Genomic DNA, 23,335 nt, shown 5'->3' with positions numbered 1-23,335 from the left:
GCATGTTTGCTGTCTGTTGTTGATAGCATTACGGTCGCTTACCCGCCGCTAACCTCCACTTTTCATGCTGCGCTTTGGAATTGCAGCAAACGCTGCACATGCAAAAAAATTTGTATGTGTGTGTGTGTGTAGTATAACTTACCCGCTTGTCGTTTTTGTACCATATTAGCGATGCCAGCGGATTGCCGCCTGATGAGACACAGAGCAGTTTTTGCACGGATCCAGCTGGAATAATTTGTCCTTCCATGTAGCCCGAAATTAATGGCGGCGCGGGTGGATCTGTGAAAATGATAGCGAAAAACCAAATGAGCGCACGAACGTGTGTGTGTGAGTAGCAGAAGAAACAGCGAGAAATAGAGCGCAAACAAACAAAAAATTTTGTGTGGCAGCCTAAAAACAAACAAAGCGACAACAAAAAGGAATTTGTTGCCACAAGAAAAGAAAAACCGAAACTTGGCCGCAGGCTCGCGCAAATTATGGCCCTGAAACGACCAACCGCTGTGTGTGGCCAAAAGCAGCGCGCGTAGCACAATAAAAATTAAAATTATTTAATTTGCTGCGCGTAAAGCAAAAAGCAACTCGAGGGCGTCACACACACACACACAAAGCAAGCCGCTAGCCTGTTCGCCATGGTCACCATAAGACAAACACCAAGCAACCTTGAGAATTGTGCGTATTGGTAGCAAATAGCCGCAGCCTGAGGCGGGTGGTGGGCGCTGCTCATTACCCCGAAGCCAGTTAGTCATTTGCAGCATTAACAACGCGACGGCGTCGGCGGCAGCGGCGGCAACGCTAATAAATGTAAAACCCAAGCTCCATGCCCAGCGCACACTCTTCAAAATACACGCGCCCTCTTGTGTTGTATGCTGGTCAGAAAAATTAATTAGCGCTGCAGGAGTGCACACAAAAGCGCTGCCCAGCCCCATGTACAACAAGCAGCAGCTATGGGCAATGGGCAGGACATGCATAAAGCACAAAGCGTAAAATTTTGTGCTGTTGTCAAAAGCTAAAACTAGAAATTATACTGGGCGATAGCGCCATTTATTAATAAGCCCGAACCAGCGGCGGCCACATGCAAAGCCTTTCGCCTGGCCTGGACAGCTTCCAATCTGTCTCTCGACTTCACTTTGCTGTCGCTTGTTTTGTTTTGCGTACTTTTGCGCACAGTTTCGTCGCCCCCCCTTTCCGCTGCTAATTGGGGCAAATTAAGAGTGACGTCGAACATGGCATAATGGAGTTTAAGACACTTGCGTCCTCGTCGAACAAACGTTCGCCTGTCAATGCTTTGCTGCCAGTGCTTGCATGTAGTCCTTGTATTCATGTGGGTTTGTGGCTAAGACGACGCCGCCGCCGCTTCCATTGACAGCTACCGTGACTAATTCAAGTTTTATTCTTGTACGACCAGCAACATAATAAAAGGCGCAGTCAGCTGACAGTTAATTTAAATTGATATGAAATTAATAGCAACTTAATGCAGCGCTTACATTTTTTTTAGCAATAGCATGATGCGGCATAAAAAATAATGTATTGAGTAATTTTGTAGCTCAGCGTAATAATTTTGTTTTAACGGTATTAAGTAGGCAATAAATTTTGAAATGGTTTCGATTACAAACGTTTTTGCATTTTATGAGTTTTAATAAATTAATTAAACTTAATACTTTACTAATTTTTGTTTTTTATTCTAGAATGTTACACTTGCATAAATTGCATTAAAGCTTATTAAAGCTCAAATTGTGGTATGTACTTGATTTCTTTTGATTTCAAAATATTATTAAGTATACGGCGCTTGAAATTTTGGTTTTCTCTCAAATGCAATAAATGATTTTTGCAGTTCAATTTATAAATTTTCGACAGCAGCTTTTGGTTAAAAATAAATCATTTTTTGACTTTGTTGCTTAGAAGTTTCTAAACTATTGCTGCGTTTTCGAATCGATCTAAATAAAGTTGAAGCTGCTGCAATTTGAAACGCAAATATAATAAAAGCTAAATGCAGCATTTAAGGCAAAGTAAGACTTTGGAACTTAAATACTTCAGCGATTTCAATGAGTCTGCACATTTCTTTTGACTGCTAAAAGGACTTTACATATTATTTATGCCTTAAAACACACAACACATGCAATTTGGTTAGACTTTCGAATCAAATATTTAAAGCAGACCGCAGCCAATGAACTCGACGCCGCGACTTAGTTTGCCATTCTTGGTGCCGTAGCTCTGCAGGCAGTCGCAGATTTTGCCGCCGCGTATGACGCGGCCAAAGCCAACGCGCTGGCCATTGACGACATTGAGTGGCTTGAAGGACATGGAAAAGCATAGATTGTCCTGAAAGCCCTGCAGATGCGATTTGCTGAAGGACAACACATTGCTGTGCTCGCCATGATCGATAATCTTGCCATCGTACTCGAGTGGCTGCTGCAGCGGCGAATTGGCGCCCAGTTGCAAATCGACCTCAAGCCAAAGATTGGGAAACAAACGGCGTATGCGAAATTTCTGATGCATGTTGCACAAACAGGCGCGCACCAGCTGCAGCACCACAAGCGGCGCTGCCTCTGTGTAAAGCTGAACAACAATGCGACCCAGCGGACGCGCATCCTTGAGATAAGCGTCAAAGTAAATGCGCGGGCGAAAGAGCTGACGACGTTCCTTGTCTGTGCTGGGTATGGGTATATTAAAGTCTTTGTACTTGGCCAGCGCCAGCTCGGGCAGCACAAATGGCGGCGGCTCCTGACGACGCGTATCCACATTGAGCTGGCGATCGTCGCCCTTGATTCCGGTGTCCACTTCGCTTACCACATCCAGCAAACGCTTGCCTATGTCGTAGTTATCGCGATCCAGCTGCTCCAGATCTCGAATAGCCGCTGGTATGCCCGACATAACATGCGGCAGCTCATCGCGAAATGGATTAATGGCGCCATGTGTGCGCATAGTGCGCGATAGCTCCACTAGCATCTGTATATTCGCCTTGGTGCGCGCCATATAGGCAATGGCATTATCTCTCAAAGCATTGACGCCTGTAAGACGCGCCGCTTGAAATCCCGGCGGATCTGTATCCACCTCACAGAGCGCAGTCTTGACACGCTCGCGATGCTCCTTCCACTGCTCGTAGCGTATCTGATCCTTGTGGCTGCGCGTACGCTGCGATTTCGTAACATGATTTGCACGCTTTGGACGCTTCAGCAGTCGCACAGTCTTTTCCTCTTCGTTTAATTTGCAACGCAAGCGCTCGAGCGGCAGCTCATCCGACGAAACGCAGCTGGGAAATTCAACTTTTTCCATATTTTTTGAGCACACAATTTTTTTCGTTTTACTCACTACTATGAAAATGAAACTACTAACATATAACACTAGCTCGGCCTTTTTGTTGTGTTGTCTGCGTTTAAGTGATATGATTAAGCGCCAATAAAGTTTGAACAAGTTAGTGAGCCAGCCTGGCCCACAAACTTGCAATCAAAGCAAGCAAAATCCATCAGTGACACAACTTCACTGTCTCTGTGTGTGTCTCTGTGTGTGTGTGTGACAGCAAAAGTTTGCGAAAACTCAATTATGAGCTAGAGCTCTGAAATTGTGGCAGTTGCTGTGCCTGCCGGGGTTAGCCCAGCGCCCCAAATATGATTATGGCAACAATTTGTGACCAATAAAAATTTAAATTATTCATTCAACTGGCCACTGCTGGGCCAGGCTGCTGGCTCTGCCGTTTCATACTTACATAGTACGTTAATCGTGTGCGTGGAGACAACATTTTCAGTCAGCTGCATGTTCAGGCCATGACAGATGACCACAAGTGAGCGCTTGTTGGGCTCCACAGTGGTGCTGAAGTTGGAGCTTGTTGTCCAGCCGCCTGCAAGTAATAACATTAAGCATTAGCTTTGTTTACATTTTTGATTAAAAAAGTTTGCGTACAAACTAAACATATTAATTTTGATTAAATACTAATTGTTAGCATTGCTTAATTTACACAGCTGTTGTTTATTAAAAATAAATAACAAATTAATTAGCAGCGAAATGAAACTTGCGCGAGCATAGCTGTTAGCTTTTGTTATGCTGCAGCTCAATTGTATGCAGACAGACAAAAGCTGAGCGTAATCAGAGTCAAGCTATAAAAATAATTATTTAATTTTTACTGACTGCGCTCAGTTTCGCGAGCAATTAAAATGTCGCTATAGCAGCTAGCTTCTGTTATGTTGCTGCCTGACAGCAGCTCAATTGTATGCAGACAGACAAAAGCTGAGCGTACAGCATGACAAGTAAAATTCATGACTATAAATAAAATAAGCTATTCAATTTGAATGTGAATTGTTCAAAGCATATATAGCATATAATTTTAAGCTAGCTTTTTACATTTTCCATTTTATTTATTAAAATGTCACAGTGCATAAAAATCATGATTCATTTTAGTCTGCAAATAAATTTCTTTTAAGCACACACACATACGCTTTTTATAGCTATAAATATACAAAAAGTGTATAGTGATTGATTTTTATACAAGAATTTTTTATTTGTTACAATGCTGCTAACAGATATTGGTAATAATGCTTTGTTTTGTACAAAAGCAAATGTTGAAACTTTATATTGCTTGAGCTTGCTTTTAATTGTATTTGCATAGCCAACACTTGCGTACGCTGCATTAAATAATAATTTCTTGTTTAGAGTTGCTCTTTGGGAGCAGCAGCAGCAGCAGCTCTTACTAACTACATAATGCATGCTTAAGTGCGAACTTGTAGTAGTTAGTGCTTACCTTCGGGGCTGATGGTTGTCTTGGTGGTGGCATTGTGTATCTGTCGGCCGCCCACCATCCACTTGATCTCAGCGGGTGGATTCGATGGCGCTGTGCTGCACGTCAAGGGCACCACATCGCCCACGCGCGCCTCCGTTGGGCCCGTTACAGTGACTTGTGAAGGTGCGACTGCAAAAGAGAGAGAGAGAGAGAAAGAGAAAGTTGCAAGTGATATGGTTAAAATGTTAGCTGGGCTACATTAGAGCAGCTGTAATTTCGCTTGGCATTAATATTTGATAAGCCAGTGCGCGCGTCTTGGCCCCTTTAACTTGGCTTTGTGGCATGCCACAGCGCAATATCGTTCATTTTTCTCTAATAACACATACACATACACTTAAGGGCAGTGTGACATGAAAGTGGGCGCTGGCTTGGCTTGGGCTGAGACGACGGCACATGCAAATGATGACTGAGTGACTGAGTGACAGGCAACTGTACCCGTGCCCCATGTCGTATGTGTGACGAGCTATTACCTAATGCCACTGACGCATGAGGCAGTGGCATGAAGCAGCTGCAGCAACTTCAGTTGCTCTTCAGCTTGATGGATAAGTGCAAGCAACAGCGACAGAGCTAAAGGCAGCTGTGCATATATTACGCATACGCCACGGTTCGACCTACGAAACGTATCGAGAGAGTCTTGGCGCTGGCAAAAACTTCGACTCGATATGTTTCGCATATAAATAAACATTATGAATTCTTAACTTCTCGCAGCTAACGCCATACATCTTCATTTCGCACACACACACACACACACACGTATTAGCAGCTTGTTGGTGCGTGCGGGTTGTGGGGGGCAAGAGCATACGCTCAATGTATTCCTGCAGCGTCTTCATTTTTGTGCCACATTCGTTATACATAAATAATGCGTGCTGCTAGCTTTGAAGGCAGCGCAGCTGATGCCAGCACACACATACGAATGACTGTGTGTGTGTTTTGGCTACTCAATGGCAGAGCAAACAAACAAATATTCTAGAGGCAACAGCATAACACAAGAGCCAATTTGATTGGTATGCGCATAAACTGGACAAGTTGGCAGTTGGCCACGTGCTATGGCTAGAAATTTGGACTCTCCGACAGACAGACAGACATAGCTATGTACCTGGCCAGCAGGCACGTGCTGTGTACTGTGTGCGCTGTGTGCGCCTTAAGCTTTTCATGATGAGCTGCAGCTAACGTTAAACAGCGGCAATCTAGCGCTAAATTTGAATATTACGCATACGCAGCGTTTGTGCCCTCAAGTTGTCTGACAATTTGCATGTTAGGCACTAAGTGCAGTTAGGCACTGGCACTGCTTGCAGCTTGGCAAGTGCATGCAAATGTAAATGCTGTCGCCTTCTAACGACAACCAGCGTCAGCCTAAGCGCTCCTGATTGCAATTGTTGGTGTTGCTGTTGAGTTTGAGGGCCGAGGTTTGAGGCAACGCTATTTGGCACTTGAAAAGAATTTGCATTGCTTGATTTGACAAAGGCATAAAAGCAGCGGGAATAGCGGCGTGGACTGGGGCAGGACTGAAGTGTGCAAACTTAAGTCTTAATTGCAAAAGAAAGCAACTCAGTGCTCTGTGAAAATTTTTAGCCAGGCTTATTTTTCACTTTGTGTCGCGTGCCAAGTGCCACACACACACCACGTTGAGCGCTGTGTGTTGACACAGGCTGTGTGGCATGTGTAAATATGAAAATTAACGAAATACAATTAGGCAAACATGCCAGGCCAGGCCATGCCTTGTCGCTGTCGCTGTCGTTTAGGCTGCTTAACGAGTGTGTCGCACTTACATAGCACTGAGAGCTCCACTTCCGTCTTGAGCGGCGTCTGCGACATCACATTGCTTGCCTCACAGCGGAAACGCGCCTTGTTGTCCCCCGCCTCGGCGGTGAAGCTGTAAATATTCTCCGACAGTCGCCCAGAAGTTCTGCAAAAGTTGTTAAATGTCAAGTTTATATATAAAAATAAAAAAAGTTGGAATATATGTTTTGATATTTTTACCTGTATGCCATGCGTATTTGTGAGCCGTTCTTATACCAGATAAGCTGTGCCGGTGGATTGCCGCCGCGACTGCGACAAGTAAGCTCCACGGTTTGACCTCGACGTAGCGTCTCGCCCGGCGCATAGCCTTCAATGTAGGGTGGTCCGGGTGGATCTGCAGCATAGAAAGAGAGCAAAAAGTATGTGGCATGTTTATAAGCCCAAGCGCGCTGAATAATGCATAACAACAATACACATGCTGGAGTTTATTTATCCTAGTGTGCATATTTAATTGCAGTTGCTGTCGCCACAAATAAATTCAATTTACACTAAAACAAATGTGGCCAGCACACACCACCCCCCCTATGCCCACCAGCCTTATGACGCTGCCAACATTTGGGCATATGCAACAGCAACAGCATTTTGCGCAGTTTTTAATTGAAGTGTTTGCATGCAAATCGTTTATGTGGTCAAACGCATTATTTTCCGATTTCCCTTTTTAGTGTGTATTTCGCGTAATATTCCTTTTTTTTTTTTTTTTTCTTTTATAACTGACTGTCATGTTAGGCTGCAAAGCAAAGTGGCACAAATGTTTGCTGTAATTTAACGTGTTGTGGGCGGGTTAATAACAGTGTAAATACCGCAAGCTGTTAAATATGCAGCAAATTAAACAAAACATAAAAAGAAATGTATAATAATTTTTAAAAGCGTTTGTTTAATTATACTGCGACTTGCCATTAACTTAGTGGCAACGCTGCCTATCGATCTTTATTTAAATTTAAATTCAATTTCGATAACTCTGCAGTGATTGGCAAACAGCCGCTGTGAATGATCATTGTGCTGACGCGCGCGCCATTTAAATTTAAATTAAATTTGTATAAGCAAATTGCAAATTAAATAAATGCAATAACAATTTGAAGTTGCTACTTGAAATGTTTAACGTAACAATAATATGAAAATAAGTAAAAACAACAATTAAATTTCATAAAATTAAAAAAGCACACCGGCGGCCAACAATGTGAGACAGCTATTGCGCAATGCAATACAAAAACAATAATAAAAATTGTGGCAGGTATGCAGAGCGCTGCGCAGCGCAGCGCTGAAATAAAAGCGTAACGTAACAGCACAAAATTAAATTAAAATCATTTAAAATATTGCAGCAGTATCGGCGGCGGCGGCGTTTTTGCAGTAAATGCTTCTGCCTTTATCCCAGTATGTGGCCAACAGAATCCGATTACGCCAACTCCCGCGCTCCCACGCGCTCTCACACCCGCTTGATACACCTTGCAAGTGGCAGCTTGGTGGCGCGTGGGTGGCGCAATAATAGCGCATAATTAAGCGCCGCAGCGCCCGCAACGGTCAGAGGCCAGAGCAAGAGCGCCTGCCGCAGCAGTCAGATGAGAATACTTATGTATGGCTAAATTGCACGCCAACATGCCTGTGTGTCCCTAGCCCAGAGATAGAGCCTAACGCTGCATTGGTTACAATAGTGCGCATTACAATAGTTAACGCTCTATCAAAATCTATATACAAAAATGTGTGCTTCAATTGGAAGTTGTTGAAATTTAAAGCGCAGCAAGCAAATATTCGTTTGCTCGATATTCATTCACAATATTTGGAATTTGTTGAAATATAAAGCGCAGCTCAGCAGCGCAAGAAAATATTCGTTTGCTCGATTTACATTTCATTCGCAATGGCAAGTCGTTCATTAAGCATTCGCATTGGTTCCAGCTGGTTCATTTGAGTCAGCAAACCTATCGAGCAATCGGTTTGGCGTATTTCTGCTTTTGTGAACTGCATTGTGTGTACTAAATTTTAAACATAGTTAGTAGCGAAATCTATTATGTCAACGGACATTAAATGGCTTTCCGTTTAGTCCGCCCCATACGCACACACGCATACATATGTATGCATAAATAACAAACATAATTAATTCGAATAAGGCGCACGTAATGGCAGCAAAATGCTATAAGGGGGTGAGTTGGGCTGGGTGTGGAGCGTGTGTGCACCTTTGGGGCAGCTGCGACTGGACCGCGAGGCAATCAATAACAGAAGTTGAAAATGGTGCACAAATGCGAACTGGCAGGCACGCAATGCTTGGCTTCTGATCCCGTTGTGTGTGTGGCAGCAGCTGTAGGTCGCATTAGAATTTAAAAACTAATTAATACGCGCGCCAATTGCGCAATTAGCGGGCATGGAAACGAATGAGCGGCGCCAGCGCCAGTTGCTGCGTGCGTGAGTGGGGCATTGTGTGGGGCACTTAGCATAAGTGGCGCAGCATTTTCAATTGTGGGTATTTGCAGAACTTGACCAGTTGAGCCTTGGCAGACTACAAATGGGTGGCATTAGATTACTCACACAACACAGACAGTTGCACGGTGTTACGCATGGGCATGTCGGGAGATAGAGCCTTGTGCTTCGCCTGGCAGGTGTACTCTGTGTAGTCATCATCAGGTCCGGGCTTGAGCTTCAGGCTGGAACTGGTGGTATAACGCTTGGGCGTGGATTCCTCGACTTTATCATCGCGTTTATCTGCAAAAGTAAAGAGCAGCAAGTTCTTGATTAGCATGCAACTTGATTGTTTGAAATAATTACAGACTGCAGTCTATTCAGCTGTCAACCGCAGCAGCAGCAGCACACACACACACAAATACACGCGCACATAAATCTAGCCAGCATTGTTATAAATAATGGCGCAACAAGCGATTCCTTCTTGCTGCTGCTGCTGCTGCAATCTGCAGCTGTATGCGTGCGCGTTTCTGTGTCTGTGTGTGTTCTTGTTATAAATTCTTGTGCGCTGCGTTAAATGTCTGCGATTTATCATAATAACAACAACAAAATATCAACAGCACTCAGTTGAGCGCTAACACAAAGAAAATTAAAATGGCGGGCGTGTCTGCAGCAGCAGCATACATATAAAATATAAATAAGTGCGTGTGTGTGTGCGCGCGCGCGTGTGAGTGATAACTCCCCCAGCTGCTACGCAACAAATTCTCCCCCTTCAGCCCCTCGCTATTGTTAGATATTGCAAAATTTGCACGCCATTTTCGCGTACGTGCAAGTTGCCCCTCTCTTCACCCCCGCCCCTTCCCGCTGCCCGCACCCTGCCCCTTGCTTCAGTGCTTGTCATAAAGTTTAACGCATATTTTATGAAGTTTTGTCTGCGTTGAGCTTCGCCCCCCCTTAGCGCCCACGCTTTCATCTTTGTGAAATTCATTTGTAGGCGCATATTTTGTGTAATATTTTCAACAAGCCTGACAATAACAAATAATAAAGTTTGCCAAATTTTTTCTAAGTCAACTTAACATACTCTACAATGGCGATAAAGCGACTTTTCAATATTATTAGCGAGCTTCGGTATAAGCAACAGATATTTTTCCCATGTCAATTGAAGCAAAACATGAAATAAATAGCAATGCAATTAGCTTTTAAACTTAAGGTTATATTATATTGCTTTATAAAAAAATAGAATATAAAATTATATATATTGCTTGCTTCTGAGAATAATTCCTAAGATTTTTCTTTTCAGCTTAAAGTTTTTTTAAGCGTTTAACTTGAACATTCGAATGCTTAGAAGTCTTTAGAAACTTCACTACACAATTTTGTCTGCACTTTCATTTATTTAATTTCTAAGCTACAAAATTTCTTTTTCTTGTTGCTCAAAAATTTGCATAAATTCCAGGGTATCTCAATAAGAGCAACGACAACGCTTTTGTGACATAATTTTAAGTCATAAATTGCCAATGGCTTGTTCCGCATATTTATTTTTGTTTGCTTCGTTTTTGAGGAACTCAGTGCAGCAGCTGCCAAAAAGCTGGCGACTTGCCCCCCAATGAGCCAAGTCCGTGGGCCAAGGCTTAAAATGTTGCGCTTCAACTATCTGAACTGAGCTGAGAATATTGCGATATTTAGCAAAAGGCAACAAGATAATGACCCAGTTGACTACGGCCGTTGTCGTTGCTCCTGTGAAATGACATTAACCGCCATTTACGCGACACACACACACACACGCAGACACACACACACGCTATAAAGCGCTGCGACCATGTGGAGTCAGCGGAGTCAGCCACTGACAGCTTGCAAATGATGCTACAGTTGTGCTCAGCATGGATGAGGTCAGAAGACAAGAGTCACAAAAAAAAATGAAGAAGAAGAAGTAGCAGCATATGAAACGGCTGGCCAATGTCGTAAACTCTTGTTTCGTAGCTGCTGGGGCAAGCAGCTCGCAGCTCGCAGCTCCAGCCTTGCAACAGTTTTGCGGTCGCAACATATTGTGTCGTAAACATAATTCATCATGCAGCTTGCGTCCAGCTTGGGCCACAGCCACTCCCCAGCCACTGCCATGTCGCCTTCACACATTTCCTTGCGAATTTTTCTACATTTTTACGCCGTTTTGCGAATTTGCTGCGCAATTTTTTCATTTTTCATTTTTGGGGTTTTCTGTATATATATATTTTTTTTTTATTATAATGCTTTAACAAAAAATTTCCATCATCATCGTCGGCGGCGGCGGCGGCGTCGTTCTTGTTGTCGCCAACGCCGTTTCACATTTTAAGCATTTTTAACGCGCCAGTTGTGTTAAAATGATTTCGTTAGCCGCCAAATGACACAACAGCAACAGCAACAAGCGCACATAAAATTAAAGGGACTCACACACACACAGTTAGAGCGAGAGGCAGAGCGTGTGTGAGTGAGCGCGCGCTACTCCTTTACACCTATTCGTATGCTGCATATCATAATCATTATGAAAATTAAATGTCGTGAAGGCGACTAAACACCGTATGATGTGCCAGCAGCGCCACCCACTGCTACACCCTTGGCCAGTTATCTGCCGCGTTGACATTTGCATTTTTCCATATTTTCGGTTTTCCAATTTGCTGCCTGGCAGCGACCAACGGCAGCAGCACCGCCAGCAATGACAAGGCACAAAACACAAGCTAAAACAGATAAGCGAAACGGCAGCATCAGCATCAGCAGCGCTTTCAAAGGGGGGCGTGGGGTGGTTGGGCGCAGTGGATGCTTTTGTTAGAGTATAAAATTATTATTTAAGCACCGTCATCAAGCAGCAAAGTCGACGTGGACGTGGAACGTGGATTCCCTCGTTTCATATGTGCAGCAGCAGTCCAAATGTTTGACAGTCAAAGGGATTCGTTTACCTCACAGCTACGTCCCCCCCAACCCCAACCCCTCGCACAGGCAAAACCCATTTACACATTTTTGTTTTTGGCAAGAGAGTGGATCAGCCAGCAGCAACAACGGTCGATACAACCGAAATGCCAAAAGTACGCAATACACTGCGCGAAAATGCAGAATTTAAAGTGCGTGAGACTTTAAAGTGCAAAATTTTAGTTGCTTAAGATTTGAGAGTTTGCCTAAAGTTTGTTCGCTTCCTGGAAATGTTGGCTTTGGATTTTTTTTGAAGTTGCTAGCAAAATTTAAAAATTCCAAATAAATTTCTTACGTTTTTGCGCAAACTGCTTTGAACTTTAACTAACTAAAAACAAATTTAGGTTTAGTTTGGTGTAGCTTAATTTAAATTAAAGCAAAGATAATGCCATATGCATATTGATATAAAATCAAACTTGGCTTAAAAGCATTTTTAAAACTTAAGTACAAAGAAATTTCTGAAATCGACTCAAGCGCAAGTAAATTGCTTCTAGTTCTAGCTCTGTGTACATAACAAATTTAAATTTTAGTATTAAAAATATTGGTATATAATTTATTTGCATATTGCCATTTGCATTTAAAAATAATTTTATTATGCTTTTTATCTAAAGCCTAGGCAAACTTTCGCTCAGTGCTGTAATATGAAAGTAAGGGAATGGATATTTGCTGCTTCTTTTTTTTTTTTGGTGTAGGAGTCAGGCCGGCAGCCATTAGAAGACACATGCGTTGGGTCTGAGGTCTGCTCTGAATGTTGCTGTGTAAGTGGACATTAAATTTGATGGCTTAGTGTTGTGACACTTGTCACAAGCTTTCGCTTTTTCCAAAGCGAAGCAACCGAACCCACCCACCCACTCGAAGTGTTTATGTGTGTGATGTTGATTACTCTCGCCTGTCATTACATAAGTGCTATGGCAAGGTATACTGACCTGGCTTGTACTCCACATTGCCGCGATACCAAACAATTTGCGCTGCTGGCTTTGCATTTGCCACAATGCATTTGAGACTTAGATCCTGATTCTCACGCACTTCCACCTTGGAGTTGTGGCTGTAGCCCTTGATCTCGATCGATGATGGTGGCGCTGCAAGTAAGAGTAAGAGAGAGAGCGATGTTATAACAATTGTTAGCAGAACAAAAGCGTGGCTTGCAAGCTCACTTATTATGCGACAATGCTGGCAAGTTGAATGGCCGGCAAAGTGTATGCAACGCCTGCAGCCGCCTCCGACGTCTAAGCAAACGTAGCGCAGCACGTTAATGTGCTCAAGTTGGGAGTTTCAATATTTGTGTGCAGCAGCAAAACAAAGCAACAAAGCCAGCCAGCAAAATCTGCTGCCAACACAAACAAACAGTCGTGGATAAAGTTAAGTGCACGTGTGCATTATTTTAATGCCACCTGAAGCAGTAGGCAGCCATTGCGTCTTGAGTTGCAGCCACAGCCCCACAGCCACAAAAAAAAAAAGGAAAAAGCAAAACTTAACGCTGCAGACAGCGCAGACAGAAAGAGAGAGAGAGAGCGCGCCGAGTGTGTGGCAAGTGTAGAATCGTCTTGCATTTGACATGCAACATATGTTGCATGCTTTGGCTTGTGAGCTGCTGCTGCTGCTGCTGCATGCAAAATGAATGCTTAATGTCCTGAGCACAGCCAAAGCAGTCAGGTGTGTCTCCAGCTCCAAAGCCAAGCCGCGAGTGCTCGAGGTAATTGCTTTTGTTGCTGCTGCTGCTGCTGCTGCTGCTGTTGCCAAATGAAATCAACACCGACCGCCATTGCGGACATAATATTCCCCATTGATAGCGCTGAGCACTCTCGCTTTATTTATATATACGCTGGCTCCTATATAAAGTGCTGCGTTATATATATAAAGACTGATACTGAATGCCTCGCAGCGAGCCGTCTGCTTGTTTGTGAATTGTATTTGCATTGCTGTGGGCGCATTAAATTATTATGCACAAATCAAATACATAAACACAGAATCCCGTGACACACACACACACAGCATGCGGGGCGTCAACAAAAACACACAAATATTACGTATACGTCGCTTGGCGACCCCCTGACTCATATGCAAACGTGTGAAATTTATAAACGTTGAAGTGGGAGAGTGGGGGTGGGGGTTGGGTTTTGTGCCTTTAGCGCTGATTTTGTGTGCATAACGAAGCAACGTTCGGTTTTGCTTTTGCTTTGCTCATCTATGGACACTCGCGTTTAATGAATGCCTTGTTTGCTGTCTTACGCGTCGTATGCTTAATTTTCTTGTGTGCAAGCAAATTAAAAAATACAGCCAACTTATGCTTTAGTCTGGCTAACAATAAACATAAATTATTGTACTTGATTAAATTAAAAATAATAATAAACTGTTAAATATCAGTTAGAGCATAAGTACAAATAATTCAAATAATTTAAGCTACATTTAATAAAAATAGTATTATAGCAAATATTTTTATAAAATATATCTAAGCTGCCTTACATGCATTTTATATTTCTTTATTTATTTCCTGAAATATTTTATTTTTATATTTGCTATATAATCTATTTGCTATTGTATAATTTGTTCATATATCTTAATCAATTAATTTCTAAGCTTAGCTTGTTTATCCTGAAGGCCTTTGTTGCTCTGGCTATACCAATTGTACCATAAAATTTAATTCTAGGCTACAATTAAAAAAAATAAATAAATTAAATTTTTTTTTCTTGGGCTACGCTTGTAATTAAGCATGTCTATATTCGCTCACATATTTTTTTTTATTATTGAATTAATTTTAATCACAAATTAAAAAACTACATTTAATAAAAATATTAGTATTACAAATATTTTTATAAAATATATCATATATATCATATTTTATACTTATATTTGCTTGATAATATATTTATATTTGTTCAAATATTTTTCCGCTTTATATTTGTTTAATTTAATTTTAGCTGCTTTCTATATTTGTTCTGCTATTTTTTTAGAGTTTAATTAATTTTAAATATTTGCGCAGCTGTTTTATTTGTTATGCTTTATATTTATTTAATAATATTTGCATTCATTTATAGCGCAGCTGCTGGCTAATATTTATATAAATTTAATTATTAAAAATTGATTGCTAAGCTGCTCCTCAAACTTTGCTTAAGTCAAAGCTCTGGCCTACTTATAAGAAAAATTCCGACTGCTGATTTTTAAGTCGGGGGCAACTCTTGGTGCTTTAAGTTTCTGCTGCATAGTTGTGTAACTAATGTTAAGACTTACAAACTGATAGCTTAACTCTTTATGTACTTTTATGTAAATACACACAGAGAGGGCAGCGTGTTGTTGTTGCAGCTTGGTCGATAGGTCGATAGCTTGATGTCTAGTGGCAGCAGCAGTGAGTAAGTTCGCACCAAAGGCGCTTTATGCACAAATTGGTGTCGCAGGGGCGCCCCAAGATACACGCAGCGCGTTGTTGCTGTGGCAACGTTGCATTTGAAATGCATAATATTTGGCATATTTGCAGCAGCAGCAGCAGCAGCAATGGCAGCAACGTCGCGTTGCACGTTGCAGCGCGTGCTGCATAGTTAAAATGTAGAAATGTATATAAATTTTATGATTTTGCTTGCACAAAGAACGAGCGAGAGTTGCAGTTGCCGTTCGATCTATAACAAGGGACGGCACCTGGGGCAAATGGCATGTGTGTGTGTGTGTGTGCGTTGTGTGTGTGTGTGCGTTGTTGATTGGTATGCAAATTGTATTTGATTATTGACATGAGCGAGCGAGACGCGCTGCATTGTTGAGCGCGCAGTCCAAAGGTTGCCCAAAATGTCGGTGCAAGGCGATTATGAACGAGCTTAGTTGCAACAATGCAAGCCTTTGTGGCAGCAGCAGCAACTGCACTTAGCTCTAGCTGCGATTCGTTGATTAAATTTTATGCACCAAGGTGAATTGAGCTCACTGTTTCACTGACTCTCTGTGTGTGTGTGGCATGCTGCAAATAATTTATGCAACAATGCCTGCCATGGCAGCTCGAGCAAAGTGCAATTTGCCATGAAGCAGGCGGTGGGGGGTGGCTGGTTGGGTGGCGTTAACCCACTAATAGTACGCCTCATAAAAGTTTTATGCGCAGAAATATTTCTCAGCTGACTGCTGAACTTGCTTTGGCTAGAAAAAAGCTAAAATTGCCAATTTTTTCTGTCGACGTCAAGTGCTTGGCATTTGCTTTGGGAGCTGGGCTGGAGTCTTGGGCGTTGGCGTTGAGTAAGACACACTACGAAGCGCTTTAGCTCTAGCTGGGTGGTTGGTTGGCTTAGGTTGTGCTGTGCTGCTGACTTTAAGGTCACATAACAAATGCTTGGCCATAACTCAAAGCTTCGATGCTACTACACAAAAAACTTTACTCATTTGCACTACAATTACGACGCCTGAAATTTGTGGCACAAATGAGCGGCAAGAGCTCAAAATAATGCACAAGCATTTGCCGAAATCAATGAACTATGTCTATTGGCTGAGATTGCTCGAATTGTGATTGAGACTGGCTTATAACCCACACACACACACACAGACACAGATACTGGTCCCAGCGCGCTGTACGAAAAATATTACAGCCAACAATTTTGACTCGTTTGCTTTATTTTTTGCTGAAAATTTTTGTGCACTGCTGCTGCTGCTGCTTTGTATTCAAAATTTATAAAAGGACCGCTTTGCTTTTGCTGCTCGTGCATGCTTGGAATTCTCATTGTGTGTGTGTGTGTGTGTGCCCAGCTCTCGAATCGCCATTGCCCATTGTCGGCGTAGCTGCTGCTGGTCCCCGTGCGGCGGCCAAGCCAAAAAGTTTTGTATGTGCCCCTCTCCTGCCCCCACTCGCCTTGCGGCATATGTGTTTTTGGCAGCGTTTTTAAAAATTAATGGCATGCGAACATTTTCTAAATTTCCATAAATTTGCACGTGGACTTTTGTGTGTAAAACTTCTTTACTATGCCAACTTATAATCTAATTGCGCCCTCACGTGTATCTCTCTCTCTCTCTATATAAGTGTGCGTGTGTGTGTGTGTGCTGTTGGGTCCATGAAACTTTTTGCTAAGCGAAATTAGTTCAAAAAGAACTTTTGTAGTTTGGCTCGTTGGGGTATTTCAAATTTAATTTGTGCATGACAAAGGTTTGTTCATTAGGTTTATGCGTTGCATATGTTTTATTTTTTTTAATTAAAGAATGATGTCTTTTCAGCAAGTTGTAAGCGTGCCACTGCTGCATTTAATAAAATTTATTTAAAGCTGCCATTTATTTTCATAATTAGTTGCAAAAGTTGCAGCATTTTTAATAGGAATTTCCTTTTGAACTGCCAGCACTATTTGCATAATTATTTAAATAAATTAGTAAGGCTGCTGAGTTATAGCTGTAGACTTTGTTTGAATTAAAAGCATACTTAATATATTTTAAACATTTGATATCAAAGTATTTTAAATTTATTAAAAGCTGCCATTTATTTTCGTAATTACAGCTGCAGCATTTTTAATAGGAATTTTCTTTTGAACTGTCAGCACTATTTGTATTATATAATAATTAAATAAATTATTAAGGCGAGTTATGTCTGTAGCATTTGCTTAAATTAATAGCATACTTAATATATTTAAAGCTTTATACATATAAATAATATATAAAATCGTATATGATTTATTTAGTTAAATCATAGAATAATGTTATAAGTAATTGAATTTAGTAAATTAATATCATAAAGCAAATTAAATTAGCAACTTTTAGCAACTTTCAAATAATCAACTTCACAACTGCCACTTTGAAATCAACAGCGATGGCACAATTGATCTTCTTAGTGATGGTTAGCTAATCGATAGTTGTAGGGATGACAGCCTGCAGCAGCTATCAAGTGTTGCTCTATTACATTTGTATGTATTGGTAAGTATTTATGCGCTTGAGTTGCAGCTGCATAAAACTGCATTTAAATTTGGAAATATTAACTTGCTTAAATTATTAAAAATCTAAAAAACTAACAAAGTTCTAAAATGCAAAACGCAATGCTGCAAGTTTTGTTCTTAACATCCCATCTAAGCTAAAATGCCTAATATATGCAAGAATTGGGATAATTTTAGACAAAAGTTAACTTGTGTTTTTCAACTGTAATGCCGGACTTTGTTTTTATTGTTATTTTATATAAAACTCAAGTTGCTTTGACAAGTATTCATTACTGCTGCTAAATAACTTTGAGAACTATAGATTTTGTATAGCTGGCAGCTATATGCTATAATAACATCAAGTGCTTGTGCCCATAGACCTACTTTGCCTTTTAACTGCTTTTTGGTAGTAACAAGTTTTTATTTATACTTTTGTGTTGGGGTTTTTTTGTTGGCGCTTTCCGCTCTTGTGGCTGGCTTAAGGAAGCAAATTTTGTTTGCCAAAAAATTAAAGGAAAATATTTATGCTGCTAAAGCCCCCGTGGCAGCCAATGCCGATGTCGATGCTGAAGCTGAGGCAGCAACAACATTTCCGTTGGCATTTTCAGGCACTTTCATTTATTGTAATTTTCCTGTCAGCTGATGTCTTTGCCTACAACGCTTCATTGCCGCCAGTTCCCAGCGGAGCTACCCCACTCGCTCTTGCTCTTGCTCTTGCCTCAAGCAATTTGTTTGCATATGGTATGAGCTGCAAGTGAAGGGCAAAGTGCAGGAGGACGCGCTATAAGGAATTCAGAGGCTGCTGACAGGCGCATAACATAAACATAGTACATGGCTGGGGGGTTGGGGGTGTTATATACAATGTAGTTGGGTGTTAAATTAGCTTAATAAATAAATCAAATGAATATTTGTAACTGTAAGTTAATTGAATTATTACGCATTTCGTCCACATTTCGTTGGGCTAATTGCTGCAATAATGTCGCACGTGGCCTGCTGCATGCCTAAGGACACACACACACACAAAGAGACACACACACACACACGCATGCTTGACTACACATTTCAGCTATTCAGTGGAAACATAGTAGATGCCATTACAAAACAAAGAGAGAAACTCGAGCGCGCTCAAACGTGGCAGAGCGCATGAGAGAGTGTGAGTGAAGCTGCGTGGGGCGTGGAGCGGGAGGGGGGGTCGCAAGTACCGACAATTATGACAAACAATTCTGCTGAAGCCTTGAGAGCAGCCAGTGCCAACGTCGACCTTTTGCCGCAGCAGCAGCAGCAACAGCAACAACAATAAGCAAAAGTATAGTGCTAACTAACGAGCTTAGACGCAGCAGCTACACTGCACAAAAAGCAGCACAACTATTGCATTAATTGTGCTTAAACTCAAATTTAAAAGTTATAGCATTTCCATATGGTATCGATTGTCGCTTTCTATTTTAAACTGCATCACTTATCAGCTGGCTAATTATTAGTTTAATATTCTCTACAGCTATAAAGTTATAATGATTTACTTATTTGATTTCGTTCGCTATAACAGTAATAAATCATTATAAACGCTCTGCAGTTAAAAATTGTTTTAATTTCGTTTGTAAATTCAAATAATATAAATATTATTAGCTGCAATTAAAGTAAATGCAAATTGTAAGCTTTACTAAATATTAAAATATATAATTCATTATATATATTTTTGCAAAAAGCACAGCAAAATGAATTTCCACTCCTGCTATTGCTAACATTTTTTTTTATACTTTCAACCCATAAATTCTGCAAATCAATTAATGCAAGATGTGCAGATTTGAATTTAAAACATATATGTAATTTAAATATTTCTAGCTGTTATTAAATGCAAATTGTATGCATTGCTTAATATTAAAATATATAATTCATTATGTACATTATAAGAAAAACACTAGCATTAAGTTGCTATCTAGCTGAAACTATTTTAAATAATTTTTTTTTAATTAAACAATTCGTTGGAATTGCTCGGAGCATTTTGTTCATACTTTTGCCTTATTTCGTAATTGAGTTCAATAATCAATTCTGCGAAAGCAAAACGGATTTAAATGCAAATTCTTTAACTACTAATGAGTATTTATCGCAGTGATTTTAATTTCTCAGAATTCTGAAGTGAACTAAATATAATAATCAATTCTGCAAAACAATCAATGCAAATTATTTAATAAGCAAAGAGTATTTCTATACATTGCAGTGATTTTAATTTCTCAGAATTCTGAAATGAACTAACTACAATAGGCCGTATTAATGTCGTCTAATTGGGTTTAATTGAGTGCATTACTGCGAAATGAATTTAAGCATTGCAAGCAATTGCATTTTGATTATGAAATTAACAATTTACAATTTATGCGATTAAATGTGACAGAAGCATATCAAAAGTTTCACATGTTATCAGTTTGCTTGTTTCCAAAGCTGCTTTACTTTTTTTGCTCAGTGTAATCACACAACGGTCCAGCAATGTGGCTTGTCTATGTTTCCAATTGTATGTGTGTGTGTGTGTGTTTCTTTTTGCAGCTTTGAGTTTTTCTAAGGCTCTACTCGGCACACATCATCATTGTCACAGCTCATGGCGCGTAATTAACTAAACAAACGTCATTAGGCATGCGCATATATGTGCGTGTGTGCGTGTGTGTGTAGGTGTGTGCCTTGAGGAAATGTAAGCGTTGGCATGGCTGGTGTAACAAGCTTGGGGGAGTGGGTTGGGGGGTGGGCAGGAAGAAGCTGCCATAGAGCCAAACGAAGCAAAGGAAATGAAAATCGCTGTCATCAAATGTAGCGCAATTTCTTGAGTGATTACAACAACAGCAACAATAACAAGTAAAGAGCAATAGCAACAGGAGCTAACACATACACACACATACAAAGGGATTACACACACACACACACTGACAGCAGCAAAAACAAAAATAAATTCATTTGGCTTCACTTTGAAAACGTTTGTGTCTCCCCAGCCCACCCACACTGACTGCCACAACATCTTGCTGCTGTATCCTGGTGACTCCTTGGAGCAATAAACTGCGCTAAATTCAGCAGTTGCAGCATTGTTGCTATTGTTGCTGCTGCCAGTTGCTTTTGCAAATTGCTGACAATAAATGTTGGCAGCACACAACTCCCCCCCGCAACTCCAACTCCAACGCTTGACATTCTACAAATTTAAATCTGCTGTAGCATGAATTGTATTTGTTACTTGAATTAATTGCTCTGTGTGTGTGCTGCTTAGCACTCCACACACACACACACACACACACACACACACACACACACACCACACACAACGTCGCCACAACCACACACACACACACACACACACACACACACACACACCACAAAATACTTACATATGACTGTCAGCTTGGCATTCGCACGTATTGCGGAGTTGAGACGCGCCGGCCCCACCTGACACTGATACTCGGCATCATCGTTGATCGATGCATTCGAAATGCGCAGATTATAGACGCCCTGGCGACGATCGCCCAGCACTGAGTAGCGTGGAAATCCCGGTATGACCGCCTCGAAGCCCAAAGCGAAGCCATCCTTGGTCCACTGCACAGCGCCCGCCACATTTGCCACCTCGCAGCGCATCATTGCCTCCGATCCCTCCAGCACTTGCATATCGTGTGGCACCGTGCGAAACTTTTGCTGTTGTGCCTCAGACCCCAGCGGCAGCGTCAGCGTCAGCGTCAGCAGCGCTGCAAACGAGAAGAGCAAACATTTGATTAGAGCAGTTGATTGATTAAGCGACAATATAGTTAATATTAATTAATATCACAGCTCATATTAATAACAATTTAATTAATTTTATGTGCAACAATGTTATGCTTAAAAAAATACTTATTTTTAATATATTGCGTACACTCTTTAAATTCGCCATTGATGCAAATGTTTTCATATTAAACAAGAATTTGCAAAATAGCGCAAATTGAGCAACTGCTAAAGCCTTTATAAAATATAATGTTTCAAGCAAAAACTTGTATTTATATTTAGCTAAAATTTATAGTGCTAGACAATTAAAAAATGTATTGGCATAATCCAATTATATATTATTATGAATTGTAAATTATTGCCATAAAGCAGTTACTAGTAAATCCGGCGAACTTCGCACCGCCAGCAAGGTTTATATAGTTTATTAATTTTTTCAATACTTATTGTTGTATTTCTGACAGAATAAATATATATAATTATTTATTTATTTAATGTCAACAGACGATGGTAAATAAAAATGATTACAAACAGCCTGCAAATTTTTCAATAAGTAAATTTTTCCAAGGCTGCCTCACAAAAATGAATTTATTGGTATGCTGCTTTCAAAAATTTATCATACTCATATATAAACTATCTCTGTATGATCTATTACCCAACAAAAAAAATACCTAAATCATTTTAATTTACATGCTTAATTATTGCACAAAATGTAATATAATAACTAACGATGGTGAGGTCAACGACTCTAAATCATTTTAAATTATGACTAGATGCTAGAAATATTTTTTTTTAAATATAAGTACTGCTTGTTTTATTAAAAATAAATATATTTGGCGCTACTTTCATTCTAAGAAAAAGAGAATTTATAGATTGTTCAAATAATTTATGTTTTACACTACGTATGCTTTATTTTTTGTTTGCATTATAAGTAACTATATATCTTTATTCTATTTATAGATTGGCAAATTCAATACAATCTACAAGCGCTCGCTGTAAGTAATAATGAAGTATTAATAAATTAGTGCTATGAAATATTCACAAGTCAACTTCAATGCTTTAATTATTATCATTGTGCTTTGCAACTGTCTTGCTAACTATGCCAGAGTCAGGCGCCAACGCATTTAATTAATTGAAAAGCTAGCAAAATATGCAACTCATTTATTAGTTAATTAAAGCTGCAATTTAGTTGCGTATTTATCAATATCAGTCGCTCCTAAGTTACAAACGCCACTGTAAACTGTGCTAACTCCATTAGAAACGTGACTTTCAGTGGTCGCGCAGCTTTCGGCGTTAAATTATGAATTGTATATTTAGCCAAAATGGCTAAAAAAAAAACAATAAGTAGAGACAATAGCAATGGCAGGCGCTGCTGCCTGCTAAATAGAAAATCCTGACCGCAATAAAGCGGCAGCGACTGCTGCTAAACCAAACACTGGGATAGACCGAGTTGCAGTTGAAGTTGGGGGGGAGTTGTATAGCTGAACTTTGACCGTACAAAATGAAAAGTTTTTTAATGAAAAACAAACAGAAATCTTTTTTTTTTTTTGCTGTTGCTGCCACAAAAAGCGTAGCACAGAGTCGCATACAAAAGGCAATTGTGGGCGTGGCAGCTAGCGCGCGGGCGAGCGCCAACTGTTTGCCAAGACTTATGGCCGACTGCAGTCGCCAGCAGTTTATTTCTTGCCACAGCGCCGAAACTATTAAATTGTGTAAAAACAAAAGAGGAAGAGCAACGAACAGACAGACAGCCAGACGAACAGACAGATGCAAAAAGCGAGTAAATCAACAAAAGCATTTAACGCGGCCATCAGGCAGCTACAGTTGTTTTAGTGCCATGTCCTGGCAAACGCTGTGTCCT

The 23,335-nt window shown here is 40.6% G+C and overlaps 2 protein-coding genes across 4 annotated transcripts in view; both read right to left on the bottom strand.

Moving 5' to 3' along the window:
• LOC108596040 (nephrin) overlaps positions 1 to 23,335 on the bottom strand; it is a 70,720-nt gene that overhangs the window by 32,095 nt on the left and 15,290 nt on the right. For 2 of the 3 annotated variants that reach the window (XM_017981421.1, XM_017981419.1), the window contains exons 2-9: positions 21,114 to 21,464; positions 12,823 to 12,975; positions 9,089 to 9,262; positions 6,752 to 6,905; positions 6,541 to 6,677; positions 4,733 to 4,900; positions 3,704 to 3,835; positions 143 to 279 (exon numbers count right to left, since the gene is read on the bottom strand). In XM_017981421.1, coding sequence (XP_017836910.1) covers positions 143 to 279; positions 3,704 to 3,835; positions 4,733 to 4,900; positions 6,541 to 6,677; positions 6,752 to 6,905; positions 9,089 to 9,262; positions 12,823 to 12,975; positions 21,114 to 21,464 — 1,406 coding nt within the window. Of the gene's footprint in view, positions 1 to 142; positions 280 to 3,703; positions 3,836 to 4,732; positions 4,901 to 6,540; positions 6,678 to 6,751; positions 6,906 to 9,088; positions 9,263 to 12,822; positions 12,976 to 21,113; positions 21,465 to 23,335 lie in introns of those variants that run through there. The other variant, XM_017981420.2, reaches the window with a different exon arrangement.
• On the bottom strand, positions 1,746 to 3,337 carry LOC108596041. Its single transcript, XM_017981422.2, has one exon. It carries the CDS (start codon positions 3,271 to 3,273, stop codon positions 2,146 to 2,148), a length of 1,128 nt encoding a protein of 375 aa, XP_017836911.1. The 5' UTR covers positions 3,274 to 3,337; the 3' UTR covers positions 1,746 to 2,145.

Source organism: Drosophila busckii, chromosome 2R, assembly GCF_011750605.1.
Source record: "Drosophila busckii strain San Diego stock center, stock number 13000-0081.31 chromosome 2R, ASM1175060v1, whole genome shotgun sequence".
Taxonomy (NCBI): domain Eukaryota; kingdom Metazoa; phylum Arthropoda; class Insecta; order Diptera; family Drosophilidae; genus Drosophila; species Drosophila busckii.
This window is presented reverse-complemented; position numbering and strand designations above follow the sequence as displayed.